General features: G+C 37.7%; 1 protein-coding gene across 4 annotated transcripts in view; it reads right to left on the bottom strand.

Annotated features, from left to right (window-relative positions):
* Positions 1-16,521, bottom strand: part of CDK6 (cyclin dependent kinase 6) — a 142,696-nt gene that overhangs the window by 68,172 nt on the left and 58,003 nt on the right. For all 4 annotated transcript variants that reach the window (XM_042801771.1, XM_042801774.1, XM_042801773.1 and 1 more), the window contains exon 4: positions 15,898-16,065. In XM_042801771.1, the coding sequence (XP_042657705.1) occupies positions 15,898-16,065 (168 nt within the window). The remainder of the gene's footprint in view (positions 1-15,897; positions 16,066-16,521) is intronic.

Below are 16,521 nucleotides of genomic sequence, written 5' to 3'. Positions count from 1 at the left end.
GCAATAGCCATCAGAAAATGTAAACCAGCAAAGCACTTCCAATTTTTAAGCTATGTTTCCAAGCTGGTTTTCATTTTATGGAACCAGAATATAAATATGTAAACAAAATTAAGGAAAATACCATTACATTAAGAAGATACTTATCTATCTCTGATCCTCTCTGTTTAAATGTTATACTGAGCATGTTTTGAGATATGCTCTTTCTTAATGTAACACCCAGATCAACCCAGCATACTCAACTGAAGATTTTCAAATTTTCCAGCAATCATCTTTTGCATTTTAAGAATGACTTGACTGATTCTGTCTTTGCAAATGCAATACAAAGCAGAACATGTAAGAATCATGTGAAAAATGTATATCCAAATAAAGCAGGGTTAAAAAGCATCAGCTAAATATTTTTCTGAGATGTGCTGTCATTGAAATTACAGTACCAGTGATGGAAGCATATTCTTTGAAGTGATCAATAATATATTTGCAAGGTAGCCAAAACTGCACTGCCTCTAATGAACATAAGAAACATATATTATTCTTAGTGAATACCGAAAGAAATTTAATCAAGTAGTCACACTGAAGCTGTTTAAAAATACAGAATAGTCAGGAAAATTGTGTTTGATTGTACTTTGGTTCCAACAAAGCACCTGAAAAAGTCCCCCCCTCTCCCAAACTAAAGAATATTCAAAGGTTCTCCTATCTGTTTTTTCACTGGAATTTCAAAACCTTCAACATGACTCTATGTGCTCTAACATGACATCCGTGACATGTTCCTTTCTTCCACTTGAAGAACTCAGTCACACTGTTCAACAGAAAGCACCTTAAAAACCAGAAACATCTGGGTTTCCATGAATGGTCTTAACATCTTGTGAAAAAACTACTTGTTTTTCATACTTTGCAGTGAACCCTGTCAAAGAGCTAAAAATTTTGTTCACCATCACCTAAGAAGTGACAGGCTTTATGCCAGAGTGAACTAGATAGCTAGTTTGCCTGTTCCATGGAACCAGTCCGTAGAAATGGTGCTAGTACAAACTAGCACTTAGTTTGCATCTATCTCAATGTTATTGATATTCCAAGTGGATTAAAATATGTTACTTAACTATCCTCTGAAAGCTATTGCCATAAGTGGTATTAGGAGACATTCATACCACTCTAGAAAGCCTTAACTGATTTATGGTACTCCCAAAGATACTAAGAATTGGCAACTCCTGATAGCTTTCATTTTCAAGCTCATACCTCACTTTTCGGGGTAGTAAGGTTCTCACAGACTTAGGTCTTGCATTTTTTTACACCCAAAATCTTTCTGCTATGTATATAACAATGTACACGCAGAAGAAAAACATTACACATTTTTCAAAGACACAACATCCTCAGGCTGTATTAGTTTATAGCATCTTCTGCCTGAAAATGTATTCAAAATAGGGGACTCATATATTATTTTTTTATAGGCTAGGTAAGGAGGGGAAGAAGACATGAAGTTATGATGGAATTCATATATTTCTTTGTTTTGCTTCTTAAAAAAATTACAGAAAATCCTGTTTCCTTGAACAAATCAAACAGGAGGATAGTTTTCCTCTAGGACTTATTCCAAATACTCCACCCAGAAGATCTCAGCTGTCTCAACATTTTGCTGTATATGTTCCCATTGAGGTCTGTGTATGACTTGTGTGTGTATGTGGATTTGTGCATTGCTTCCCATTGCTGCTCTCACTGTTGTACTTCTCAAACACCTCTGGTTCTTCTGCACTTCCATTCAGATTTCAGTCAAACCTGCTCACCCACATAGCATAGATTCCTAACTGGCCTTGCATATGGCATGTATTTTGGGTGGTGGTTCCTATTATTTCAGTTATATGTACCAGAAAAGTTCTTGCTTTTACAGATTTAGCCAAAACATACCACTGCTTTTATGTTTCAATTAGAATTTACTTCACTGGGAACTGTCTCAGCTCTGCCCACATCTTGATGGAATCCTTGATAGTGATGTTCTTTACAACTCATCAAGAGCCCAAACAGCAATGGTGTCAGGGTTGATTCAAGCTGGATTCATCTCAGCTGACTTAGGATGTGAATACCATGTAGCTGTTCACATCTGAACTTGTCACCCTTGACAGTCAGTGGAAAGAAGTAGGTACTTTTAGAGCCTGATTCATCTGACCTATGTTAACTGTTTTCTTTAAGCTGAGATAACTCACTCTTCACTTTACTGATTACACGATAAGGAGATCTCCTTTGATTACTACAGGCTATGTACTCAGTGGACTAGCTTAAGAGTTAGATGCATACACTTGGTCAGATAAACCCCCTTTACAGTATTTCTGTGTCAGCAGATATTCATACAGCCTTCCAAGTCCTCTTACAGTTTTTCCTCCTTCCTCCAATTTCCTTTCAACTATTTCCCAGATATCCCCAGCAAATAGTTTTTGTTTTAACAATATGTTGTCTGGGACACAGGGATACACCTTGATAGTTTTATCCTAATTAGGAAGGTATCACTACTACAATTTCTTCAACTTTATTTTGACAGTATGTATATATATTTGATATACAGTGGATATTGGCTGGACAATGCTGAGTTTACTATGGGAATCTATCTATTGGCTTCCTATTCATCACTCCATGTATTCAGGTAAGCATTGGACAGCAGTACTCTCTGAAGTTCTTCAGTATTGATTTCTACCCCCTAATTTCTCCTAGCTCTCTGGGACAGTATCAAACTCCCCTTTTTAAGAGTGTTTGCATGTGTTATCAGCCACTAAGCATTTTTAACTTAACGAGAGATTATCACCTATTTTTCCTCAGAAAGATGTGAGCTCTTCCAAATTAGGACAGTTTCTGTGTCAACCAACTGGTCCAAATATCTCTGATGCCTGTCAGAAGAATTATGGTCCCTGCAGATACATGCAGTGTGCATGATGTAAAAGTAGATTATTAGCTCATACGTAAAGATAATGAATGCTGAGGCACACTATATCTTTAATGACTTCTGTATGCTATTACACTGAGTATTATATGCTTATTCCACTCCCTTTTGTACTGTTCCACCAGGGTACACAGGTAAACTCCAGGTTTGACTGAAAAGCTTCAAAACTGCAGATTCCTGACAGAATTTTTCCCTTATATTTGTGTGCAACTTGCCTGGGATCCCACACCTATTGAAGTATTAATTCACTACAATGTCTGCTACTTCCAAGTCTCTTGGTTCCTTGCTTTGTGTATCCTCAGCCATCTCAAAAAACTGTCTACAGCTAATAGCTAGTATTGACTGATGGGCTTCTCCTCTGTGCTTAGGTCCAACCCTATTAGTAGCCACCTGCTTCAATGCTACTCTCAGTGATACTGTAGCAAGCTGGATCTATCTCTTAGGAAAAAAATTCTTTGCCATACAACCATGGCATACCCTGAACTTCTTTTCCATTTTCTCCATGTCCTCCACAGAGTAAATTCTTCCTTTAGTTTGAGCAGTGATTTCACAATCCCAACATGTGAAACAGTTTAACAAGTACAGCTGAATCTTTCTTTCACTGATACCTGTAGTTACCACCTGCTGTTTCTTCCCACTCCTGTTGACTTAGTATCTCTTTAACTTCCAGATTGCTGCCATCTGCTAACCAACATTGTGTTATCCAAAGATGATACTAAATTCCGCATGCCAAACAATTTTTCAATTCACATATCACAATGCTCCTGTTTGGGAAACTTTCAACTGAACAGGGGATCATTCCAGCTGTCCCAGTGGATAAGGCATAAACATTTGTTCTTCTGTAAACTACATGAAAGGAGAAAATAAAAATATTTTGATGATGCATATTTCTTTGCCAGCGTATTTCTCACCATTCCACTTAGGGCTGCACTTGCAATCAGAACTTCACCAAGGCACTCAGTCTGTCCTGCCCTCAAACTTTTTCTCATATAAATGACAGTAGAGATTTAAGCACCTCTAAATGTTTGGGTTTTGTTGAGTGTCATAAGTTCTTTCTATACTACTGAGATCATCATCTAAGTTTGTGATGTTTCTGCGTCAATATTGCCATGGAACTGTAAGCTCCAGAATTTGTGTCCGCTATGAGCCAAAAAGGGTTTTGAAAGGGTTTTGGAAAGGGATAGGTGAAGGGAGAAGAACTCGTAAGAACCATTTCCAACACTGAAAATTAAAAAGTCTTACTCTTCTGTTCACTTATACAGATTTTCACTGAAAATAATTTTACCATGTTGGTCAATGCATAAAAAAACTTTCTGTAATAGGAAGACAATGCTCTGTACAGAGGTGGATGGCTGTGCTGTTGACAGTTCTATACAGCTGAAAGTTTCTTGTCTTTAGTGGAAACTCCCCCATTTATAGACTGTGTGTGAAAAGTAAAATACCTATTTTGGAAACAACTCATCATCCACTAGGCATTCTTCCACCTGTTCTTCAGAATAGAATATATGTATTTTCAGGTAATTTCTGCTAGTGATAAGGCTGTTGAAAATGTTTCTCCCAAAACCATGTCATTTACCTTAAGTACAGCAGATGAAACTGTGCAGAAGAGGAGAAAGAAATACTGTGGACTGCCTTTTCCACTATCTACTCAACTTGTCCCAGTCAAAGACCTCTTGCTCTGAATTGCCTCCAAAGTTTTTTTGATAGTTAGATACTTTCCCTCATCCTTTGCACCCACTTGACTTTATCTACTGCTAGCAGTCAAGGTGAAAAACAAGTACTACAGTATCAAGGCTACTATTTATTCATTGTAATAAACAATAACTCTTTTATGTTGAAGGTATTCATTTTTGATGTTTACAGCCATACAAAATACAGTGCTGTCATTTTCTTTTGAATCATAGCTAAAGGTAAAGCCCAAGAACTAGCTGAAGGCACATCTCTGTCTCCATATATTTCTTAAAAACTTATTTCTTCTTTCCTGCTGGTCAACAATGAACTATCTGTTTACATGGCAGGTTACCATGGTTACAATCTTGCATAGGGCCCCCACGGTACAACTTATATCTTTGTTAAATCAAAAAAATATCTCCTGCTTCCTAAGCAGAAAGTCCCTACTCTTGTTATTCCTCTTTTAGATCTACAGCATGACCTCAGAACACAATCACCACGAACTTGTAAGTGGCTGCTTTCCCTCCTTTTTTTTTTTGCGTCAGAGTTTTCTACTGTATCTGTGTTCACTAGATTCACTGCTCATGTTTTGTAATCCTAGGTGGTTTGGTTTTTGTGTGTTTTTTTTCTTTTCTTTTTTTCCTTCTTATTATCTGCTCTTTGTCACTCAGGCTCTGCAAATGATCAGAACTCTGATCCTGTTTCAAATCAATCTGAACTTTAAAAGCAAAAATGTACTGAGTTTTCAGATAGTATGCAGCAATTTCTTTTTCTTTTCTTCTTTACTGGAAAGCTAGTACAAGATGCCTATGTCATTATGATAGTTGCCCTGGAGAGCAGAACAACTTGATGACTGCAAACCAATTGCCCACAAATCAGTTCTTCCATGTTGATCACAAGTTTAAAGGGTATTTTCATAGACTGTGTCTGTAGAACAACTTTGCCTTGCATTCATTACAGAGACAGCAAAATCCAACACAATCATTAGTTTATCTGCTACTTTAGCTGTTCTGATTTGCACTTGAATTCTACAGACTCCATTTTCAAATTATTTTTTCTCAGTTTTACAATGGACAACTTTGGTGTGCGTTTCAAAACAATTAGAAGTTTTATTTTAAAATCTCCTGCTTAAGTTTTTAGCATGTTTCATTCAGTAACTAATTTATGACCTTTCTGCACATTTCACAGAGCCAGTTATACATTTTAATAGACAAGTTTTGACTACTGTTAATCCTTTGTCTACCTAAATAACAGTATTATTTTACTTACCTACAGATGCAATTTATCAGATCAGAATATCTTTTTCCATTGCCTTTTAAACACAGAACTGTTCTCCTAGAGTATCAGACAAGCAGATTCTGTGCTAGGGGTATTATATTCTGATTCCTTTCAATAAGCAAATATTCAATTTCTGTGGCAAAGTGCCTTTGACTTATTTGCTTTACCTCGATTGTAAAACCCAATCACTGCTAATGTGTCTTGTCAGGCTCTGTGGTGTCTGCTTGTTGTAAGAATGCAAGTGTCCTTAGGTGTCTCTCTTTTTCCTCTCTCTAGCTCTTAGTAGTGGTATCCAAGCCCACACAGATTGATGGCTGTCCTTGACATATATATCATGGCCTTATAGCAGATCCATAACACCTGAGGCTGAGTATAAATTCTGAGGCACCATCAGAGCTGGGCTACCTAGAAAGGCTACCAGAAGTGCTCCTTTCTGCTCCTTTTCGTCACCGTTCATATAGAGTACAATGATGAAGTAAGCTTCCCTGGGATTTTCAATAGTCTGCAGGATGCATACTAAGTAAAAAAATGATAAACAGTCTTCTGACAGGTTCATTTTTACATCCAGGTGTTCATTTTACTTCCACGGTAGCCTATGCTTCTGCTTACTTTCATTTGCTGATTTTTCAGCTCAAGTCCTTGTTGCAGGTTATTTCTCTTAGCCACTTCCAAGTTTATCCAAGATCTTCTGGCACCCTCTGTTTCATGGGAAGCCTTCTGATCAGATTTTCGGGTTGGTTGGTGTTCACTGATGTGACTTGCCAGGTTCATCCCATTTCCAGATGGGGGACGTTGTAACCAGACTTCCCACTCCATCTGGACTTTTTCAACTTGCTGTTCCAACAAAGATCCCATTTTTGCCTTCAGATCATCTTTCATCCCTATTTGGGAAAATTCCAGGTTGTCTTTTCACTTCTTTAGTGGAGTGCCTCTCTGTTTTATATCTCATTTTAATTATTTGTGCTCTTATGCTAGCCTTTATTTGAACTGTAGCCTCCTTTGGTTTATGAGACCATCTCCGCTATTTGTTCCATCTCATCTTAATAAAGCTAAGTAGCTCACCATTTCTTTCTTTGCAAAATTATTTTGTTCTGACATTTATACCAATCCATCTGACCTGCTGAAAGCTGTTTCTGTTCAGGGTGGAGTTCATGAAGTGCATCTCTTTGATAAAGTCGACTATATAATGCACATGAAATCTTGAAGAGGCAAATACAGAGAACTGGAATAGACTGCATCAGTGATCAAGATTTGCCAACTGTATCACAGACGTTCATCAAGCTCTCTCTCAAAATCGTTTAAATTTCTTGCCTGCATTGGTTCTGCTGTAGGCTGCTTCAGAATCTTACTGCTTGTTTTCTAACTTCCTGTTTAAAGTTATTTAAGCACAATTTAAAGTAACTAGTTCTCATGCCACCATTGTTTTTTTAACCCGTGCTCTCCCTTCTCTGGCTCCTGATGTTTTTAGGTATCAGTTGTACTACTCTCATGATTCATTTTGTTAAATTAAGTCAGATTCTTCTTGCCTCACAGAAAATAGTTTCCCACCTTCCCTGATCATTGGACTGAAATCTGTCCTTCCCCACACCTGTTTCTGTCCAAAATCATCTTACAACCAAAGAGAAACTGAACAAGCTCACAGTATTCTAAGTGAGGTCTGACCAATTAATCTGTGTTGTGGCATCACTATTTTCTTATTTCTAATGAAAAATCTTAAACCTAACAGTTTAAATTTCCATTTGCTCTTTTCATGTATCTAAACAGTGACTTATAGTCTGCCTGTGATCTCTGCAGTTTGTTAACAAACTATTTGTAAGATCCTCAAAACTGAGGAATTCACGTTGTAGCTCAATAATTCTTTTAGCATAACATATTATCCTCTGGATTTATCCACTTAATTCTATAAGATGGGAAGTCTAGAGAAATCTTGTTTAATTCACTGGTGTCGTATAATTTACTGAAATCTGGATAATCTAGGACTACTATACTTCCACTGTGTATCAAATGAATTATCTTTTCACATTTTGTGGAGATGAACATAAATGGCAATATGTAACTGATTTCTCTAACGCAGGGAGCCAACTACAAGGCCTTGACCATCTGCTACCATTCAGCATATAATAACAAAGACTATAATGGAGTTAAATTAAGAATGGGAAATTGAAGGCTGGACATCAAGGAAACTTTCTGAGAGTGATTATATAGAAGTTTTGGAACAGGCTCCCACGGGAAGCAATGGAATCCCTATTTCTTGGCACTTTTAAAGTTAACATGGGCAAAACATTAGAAATGACATAACAGAGAACAATTCTGCCTGATTCACAAAAGGACCAGATGATTTCATGTCTCTCCTGCTTTTAAGGTCTAGAATTCAAGGGCAGCAACACTGAACAAGTAATACATATTGTTAGGGCAAGAGAAATTTCCTGAAGTGTACCTGTACAAGGGAATTTTCAGTTAGAAATAACTTCTACAGCAGGATTTTGGCCAGTGTGCAGAGAAAATTTACAGATACTTCCCTGCCACTGCAAAAAACATGTCAATGACTCATTTTTATTATAGATTAAGCTCTAAGAGCATTTCCATCACCAGTGTACAGACACCTGTCTTCACTCTGGAATAGCACAAGCTCCAAGAGGAGTATGGCATTTTCTCTGCTCCTCTTCCTTTGACTGTCTCACATTCAAGTGAGAGACAGGCCCATGCCTGCTTACCCTCTGTGCTCTGATAAGAACATAACCTGAGGCCATATTTTAGTGTTTCAGGATGGTTTGAAATTATGTGGGAACAGTTTTGTAACAGGGAGAGACCTTGTCAAACAATCAAATTGTTTTTACAATCCAACCCACTCAATTATCTCTGGGAGTATATGTTAAAACAGACCCGCTTATATCAATAGAAAAATAGTACAAAGAAGATGTAAATCACTGGGTGGGGGAAACGCACCACATATTTTTATATATGAAAACAAAAGATAGAAGTACGGTCACACAATAGCAGGATGCTCTTTTATAGTATAGAGAACATTCACAGTAATAATTTCTGCTTTTCTTTTCTCCTTTTACAACCTCCTCCCCCTCATTTTTCTTGGCAGATTAAGCACAGCTTGTTCCTTATAAAATTAGCTCTTCTATACCCTAAAGTCTGTTCACCAGATATTTGTAGGAGAACTGTAAGTCAGCACTGTACTATTACTAGCAATATTTACTGTATCTTCTTAAGTGAAAGAGAACGAAAATAAAGAGAAAAGAAAAAAGAACATTTCATTTTATCTTCGCATCAAAATGTGAAGGCCTATTTGCACAGAGTACACTTTTCTTGTATCAATGGAACTGTACTGCTGCAAAATAATAACCAAATTTCACCCAGAGGTGAAAAGGGAATGCCTCATGAGCAGAATTAAGAGGAACCTAAGTAAAATTATCAGGTGTCAAATTTAAAACAAAATAAAGAGCTTTTCGTACAGTGCAAAAGTTAACTGCAGCTCAAGGTATAAATGGTTCAAAAAGTAGATAGATTAATTTATGGAGGATGGGTACTTCAATAATTATTATAGACAATGATCCAGATACAATCTCCAGCAATGAAATTGCTAAATTTCCAATTGCTGAAAGCTGGTTCTTACTCTCCTTCCTAAGCATCCTCTGCTGGACATTATCCTTTGATAGTGCACACAGTCAACCTTTGGTTCAGGCCAGTAGAAACTTCTATTGGTCTGATATGAACTGTGACCGAAGTTGTACTTTTTTTCCCTTTTTCCACCAGCGCAAGGTAAATTTATTCTGCAAGGGTGCACTGGTGCAGCTGCAGGCTGCAAAACATGCTCAGCTCAGTGTGGACAAACTCTGTCATCACATGATATATATTCTAATGTTTACAGCTCTGAAAAGGAGTTTTCTGGCTGAGAAAATATTCTCATGTGGAGCCAATTTGCTTGTTTACTGTGAAATAATTTACTTTCTTTGAAAGATTAAAAGATAGGCTTTTTATGGTTCATGATAAACCTGAGCCTGAATCAGAGCAGAGGGTTGCATTCCCTGCATTCCCGACAGGTCTCGGGGGTGAGTTGTGGCATCAGCTGTGGAAGAACAGCACAGAGCCCTGAACCCAGGCCTTGGCATTGAGAGGGTAAAAAATACTTCAAACATCGATACAGATACCCTTAGAAGTTTTCTTAGTCAGATACACAGGAGCCTTAAATCAGCCAGTAACTAGTCCATCTAACATCTTCAAAACAGCATGAGTTGTGAGGTTTTGAAAAACTTTTCCGCCTTTGAGTTAGTTTAGTTATTCGAGTCCTCAGTTGAAGACTTCAGATGTGGTTTCATAACTGACTCCAACAAATCTAAAGATTGTGGTGTCTACCAAGTGGATGACCCCACATTTCTGCTCACCTTCCCCTGTGTGTCAGTGCTTTCACTCATGTGGCTATGCAGTGATTTGCATCCACTAATCCACCTGAAAATGAATAACTACTTTTTATGGGGATCATTTTCATTTGGACTGCAAGGGCTCGACTACTAATGCCGATGCAAGGGAAGTGATGGGAGTGTGTGGCCAAAAGCAGGACCATCCTTTCAGCATCAGTAGAAATGTTACAACTACTTATGCTGGCTGTGAAACAGCACCCTTAGAATATTATCTCTAGGACATATTTCTGAAAATAACCACCTTGCCATAAATCCTCTGTCTCTTGACGAGAGAAGCTAGTACTGCTCTTCCAGACAAGTTTTAAAAACTTTAAAGTTGCTTATGATGGGCAACAAAAATTAATAGTCAGTTTTGAAAATGATCTTATATGATCATAATGCAGATGAATGAAAGAAAATTCTCTTCTAATTTCCTAACTTTGTCCATGTGAATTTCTGCATTGCCCTTTGATAATATTTTGACACTGAGCAATCTCTCTTTTCATTGTTATTTTCATATAAATCTGAGCCCTCTTAGTGAACATCTGATCTGAGTGAAGTCAATGTAAATATATATTGAAATGTTTTTAGTCAGCTGCAGGCTTTACTGTCAATGTGCCGGTAATGATTTTTGTTCTTAAGATGGCTCCAGAGATAAATGACTCATTTTATGTGATGGAAATAACTTGCCTATAGGGTGTTTGGGAGGATGCAATAAAGATTTCTTCAGTTATCCAGATGTTAAAATATCAGAGAAATTCACTCATTTCTTCACAAAGCCAGATACAGGGACTTTTTATGCAGAACTCTGTGTTAATAGGGAAGACAGATTTTCCTTAAATAAGCCAACCAATTTAATGATACTGCATTCCTAAATAGCCACAATCTTTCAGCAGCAGCACTGACAAGCTCAACAACACATATTTTGGTCATCTGGATGTCTGTCTGTGACTCATTTTCCTTTTCAGGGACATTTGGGTGGACTGGAGAAATACACCATGAAGAAAGGACTGGAGAATGGGGCTCAGATCTAAAGTGATGCTCTTCCTCACAGCAATGAAGGCTCAGTGCATACCAAAACAACGTCACTTCCACCTGTCAGAAGGAGGAAGATTTATGACCTTAACAAATTATGTAAGAGATAAAATCTAGTGTCACTGTACAGATTCCGTAAGGGTACTCTTTACAACAGCCCAGATTTTGACTTTGATTCACCAGAGGCAGGTGCTTGATTCATTTCCATAGGTCTACTCCTATGTTTGATGTTAACTGCGAGCTTTAAGTAGATTGCTGAATCAGATCCATTTAGGGATACCCAGTGCATCTCAGGTTAAAGCTGTACTGCAACAGACTCCAGGTCTGGTGGAACATACCCAACAGAGGAATGGACTCTGCAGGGTGTATTACACACAAATAAACATGTGGATTTTGGGAAGCATAGTATATGAAAGATGTGACCATGAAAAAAAGGGAAAAACAAAAAGAAAAGCAAAAGCAAGGCTAAGCAAAAGAAAGTTATTTGACTGTGCTCTCAAATATCCTATTAGCTCAGATGAGAGTTTACTTTCCCATTATTTACTAACAGGCGGTATTTATTAGAAAATTACAATGGAACAGTGGGCAGAAAACAGGAAAGCACTCGCTATCTTTTTTTCTTGTTGTTTTTGTCACTGTAACTAATTTATACATTTATTTTTACAAAGTAAGCCCAGTTAGTGAAAATTATTTTATGCTCCCTTGCTACTATACCAACAAGATGAAATCCAAGTTCCTGCATGATGTGACATGTAAACCATTTGTGCTGAAGTGACTGCCAGAAATGGATGGAAAGTTTTTATCCTGAAGAAACAGTCAAATAAAATGCTAGCGTAATCTAAAATTATTCACTGAAAGTAATTGCAGGATTTTTTGTGTCTTTTCTTTTTAATTATCAATTTAGCTAGTCTAATATTCAACAACTTAGAGCATCAGCAAAGAATGTGATGTGTTTCCCTTCTGATATTTAGTAAATCTGAAAACAGGTGTTTTTAAAATGGAAGACATAAAATAATTTTGTTTGCATTTCATGGGAAAAAAAAAAACATCAGTAGTGCTGCCATCTAAGGTAAAGCACACGTTTTCAAAGAAAGTATTATGAATGTGTTACAAACACTAACAATTTGCCAGTTTCACTCGGATCCTGACAGAGGTCAGGTTTTAAAAGCTGGACTGCCTCAGCTCCACCTAGATGCTGTGATCACAACTGCGTGCACTAGTCTCAACATTCTTGTGTGCCATGATTCTGCTTCATTTCCTTTCTTTAAGGTAGCTAGAAGTCAATAGAAATAGATAAATGGCTTATTTATTTTTCATAACATAACTCCAGATTTTCCAGACAGCCACTCACTCCTTTGCTCAGAGAAAGTTAGAACTGAGTGTCCTTTTTTCTGCACCAGGAAAAAAAGTGACAGTTCATTAGCTTTTGCTGTCAAACTCGAAAATTACAGTCACATCAATCTACCTCCTCCGTCCTATGGACCTTCTCTGTTATCACAAAGCCTATTCAAAATTTCCCTGAGGGCCAAGACCAACACTTGAAAAAGTGTCTAACTTTGTACGAAATCAAAAGTGTGCCCTATTACCCACCATCTGAGACACTCCTGCCTGACCTTGTTCTTTCTAGTGCTGTTATTTCAGAGCTGTATCAGTTCTCAGTCTGACCAGAGCTGGGAGTAGTGATCTCCACCCTGCCTACTCAAGCCTGTGTAACATTAGTTTGAATCTTTTATTTATTCACTGACAGAAATATCAAGATATTTCTTTAAATGACAGCAATATGCCCGGATGACTGATCTGCCAGGAGGATTCTGTGGAAATAACTATCTACCAGAGAGGGGCTACTTTGAAGTTACCATTTGCAGCACCCAGAGTATTTGGGTTGGATCAGTTTTTACTGGATTACTTTCATGACAAGCTCTTTTTGCCCCATCTGAAGAGTTTCTTTGTGAACAATGAATGAGGATGCATCTTGGGAATGATCTGATACTTCAGAAGATGATTCTTGTAGTTTATCTTGCAGTAAGCTTCTATTCTGAAGGAAATGCTGCAGAGCCCTTGTATTGATCACAATGATAGCGCATGCAGTGTGCCTTCTATCACTGAGATGTCTGAACTATCACTTTTCAATGTAACTCTGAATAGGACTTTTATTAATAGATATATGTATAGATGCATGTTGTCTTTTATAATGTGACGTTTTTTTCTGCAAACACTTCAAAACAAAGCTGGTCCTGCTGAAGTCAATGAAAGTTTACTCACTGCCTGGTGATAAACTGCAATTTAGACTATTTTGGGAACAGCAAAGTCAAGAATACCTTTATATTTAAAAAAGAGAAGGATTGGTTGTTTTTTTTTTTTTGTTTTGTTTCCTGTACTGAGTTTCAATGACAGAAAAATAAAGAAAAACTTGCACACCAACACAGCAAGCCAAAGGAAAAAGTTACATTCAGAAAAGGTAAACTGATGGCCTGTGTCATCTAATACACATTTAGTAAAAGTTTCTAACCAGCACTCATTCTGTAGGAGCAATGAACACTGACATTTAAAACCATACCACATTATCACATTGTAAGCAACACTCCCCTATAGGTTTCTACATACCCAGACAAAAGTTGATTTTGAAGGTGTTAAAACACTAAGTGTTTTAAAACCAATCAATTTTTAGCTTAAAAAAGCCATGGTCATAGCTGTTTGTTTGTTTGTTTGTTTGTTTTTAATAAGAAAATAATGATACACTAAGTTCTAGGTGTGAAAGCCATTAGTCATGCTTATGCCCATATACCTTATTTGTCATTGGTCACTGAAAAATTATTTTAATATTCTCTAGCATAGCTGCAATGACAATTGAATGCTTGTGTGAACACAGTACAAACTTGCATGTGGACAATCCCCTACTCTGAACAACTCTTGTTCAAATCAGTGCTAAGGGTACTAGCTAAGGGTTTGAAACATGATTTCTAGCATGCAAGTATTAGATACTTGAGCATACGTACATCCTTTGCATAGCAGTTCTAGCAATATTCTCTTACAAGCAGGTCTTGGTATATTTTTGCCTCAGTAGAGGCACTATTTCTGGGTCTTTTGACCTTCCTTCCTATGCAGGCTACGTGATCATGGACAAACTCCTGCTCAGTTCTGTAGATATTTGTTTCTAATTTTATGAAGAACTTATAAAAAACGCCATTCAGGAAGCCTTACAACACTGCAATTTCAACTTAAACAATTTTATGCATCAATAGAAATACTGAAGCTGTTACTGATTGATAACTAGGAAATGAAAAATTACAGCAGTTCAGGAACATCTTTTCTCTCCTTTTCTTCAAAGCTCTGTTTTGAGTTACAACATGATCAATCTTCACTGATCTCAGTAGAGGGATTCTTTCAGCTTTGGATTAGGCTACATCCTACAGGCAGTGAAAAAAACCAGCCCCAAAACACGAGTTTACCTACGCTTTATGGCATGAGGATACTTTCCTATGCTTAGCAAGATGTTGCTTCCTGCCTTCATTCACACTGAAGCTGGAACCCAGGATGTCACAGTTACATCACACAACAGTAACTAATAATAACAGTGGATTGCTTTTTATTAACGTGAGCCAGGCTAATTTCTACAATACTATGTAAAATGCAAAGTGGACTCCTTCCGGTTTCTTTTCTCAGCAGTTCTCCCTTTAAGTGATACTCAGAATAGAAAATGGAAACAACAAAAATCATGAGCAGGTAACAAAACCAAATGACACCCAACATGCATGCAGCATGGTCACTCTTCAACACACAGAGATGCTGTGCCAAGCTAACAGCAGCTGATTCTGAGGGCAGGGCCAGCAAGTGTGGAAACGGGGTCAAAAAGTGAGGAGCTGGCAGGGGGTCTCTACCAGCATTAATGCAGGAGAGGGCCAGACCTTGTGGGGGTGATCCCATGTCCGAGCCAAGGACAACCAGGAGAGCTGCTGGGAAAGGGGCAACAGTAGCAGGGGGCCTAGAGATACTGGAGGTGCTCTTTAACACTTGGCTTAAGAAATAGCTGTGATTCTGGCTGTGAGGTCCACTTGAGCTGCCTCCAGCACAGCCCTATTTAGAATCATTCAGTGACATATGGGAGCAAGCATTAAACCCATATTCAGAGAGATGGAAAATCAGAGGCATGGCAGTGTGGCATTTTCACAAGTATTTGTGTATTTTTTCAGGCAAGATACCTGGGGATCAGCAGAAGTTTTATCTTAAAATAGGTACATCAGAAACTTTCACCATACCTGTCTGGCTTAATGTGCAAAAGAAGTCAGTATCACAGAAGAAGCTAGACTGACGGAGTTTCAGAAAACTAGCACACACCTATCCTTCAGTAATCAGTTATGATTTAATTTAGAACCAGTAATCAGTAATTGATTACTTGTACAAAGTAACCACAACAACTTCAATTATGGCTGGAAAACAATTGCTTTCGGACACATAAGTAACTTGAACTGCAGAGATGGTTTTAGAAGCAGCATTATAGTACGGGATAAAAATCCAGGAACACAGAGAGTAAAGGACAGTGCTGCATTATAAAAACAACAACAACGACAAAAAAAGCCTCCAGAAACTTACCACTGAGGTAAGAGCCATTTGAAAACTGTAGATTCGTGCAAGGCCAAAGTCAGCTAACTTTATCTGCCCATTGCTTGTTACAAGGATATTTTGGGGTTTCAGGTCCCGATGTACCACACGATGTGAATGCAGAAAATCCAGTCCCCGAAACAGCTGAAGCATCATATCCTAAATATAAAGAAGAAATCAATATGCAGTTATCAAGACAAGATGGCAAACAAGCAAACACCGTCATAATCTGCAAAACTGATTTAATAAATATTGACATAAATATGTGCACAGGAGATAAAAGCAACTATTAATACAAAGTGGACAGGATGTTACTAGAACTACTTGACTTGAACAGGTGTCCTTATCAAGTTAATGTATTGTTTCTAGTTCAATCATTTGAGGTTGATTGATAGAAGTATTAAGACTGGTCAACACACTTAAAAGAAACAGCAAAAGCATGTCTATAAATCCCAGAGCAGCTTCAAAAGACTGATGTCCAAGTAAGAAAAATACATAGCAGCTTTTTGCTCTTAACTTTAAACCACACACAACTTTTCACCTCAAAAGTTTATGTTTTGTCCTGCACCAGTGAAGTGAAATTTTATCATTCGCTTCAACAGGCACAAGGATCTG

The sequence above is a fragment of the Tyto alba genome, unplaced genomic scaffold (assembly GCF_018691265.1).
Source record: "Tyto alba isolate M040663 unplaced genomic scaffold, T.alba_DEE_v4.0 Super-Scaffold_38, whole genome shotgun sequence".
In the NCBI taxonomy this organism is placed as follows: domain Eukaryota; kingdom Metazoa; phylum Chordata; class Aves; order Strigiformes; family Tytonidae; genus Tyto; species Tyto alba.
The sequence above is the reverse complement of the archived record's forward strand: the minus strand, read 5'-3'. Positions and strand labels throughout refer to the sequence as shown.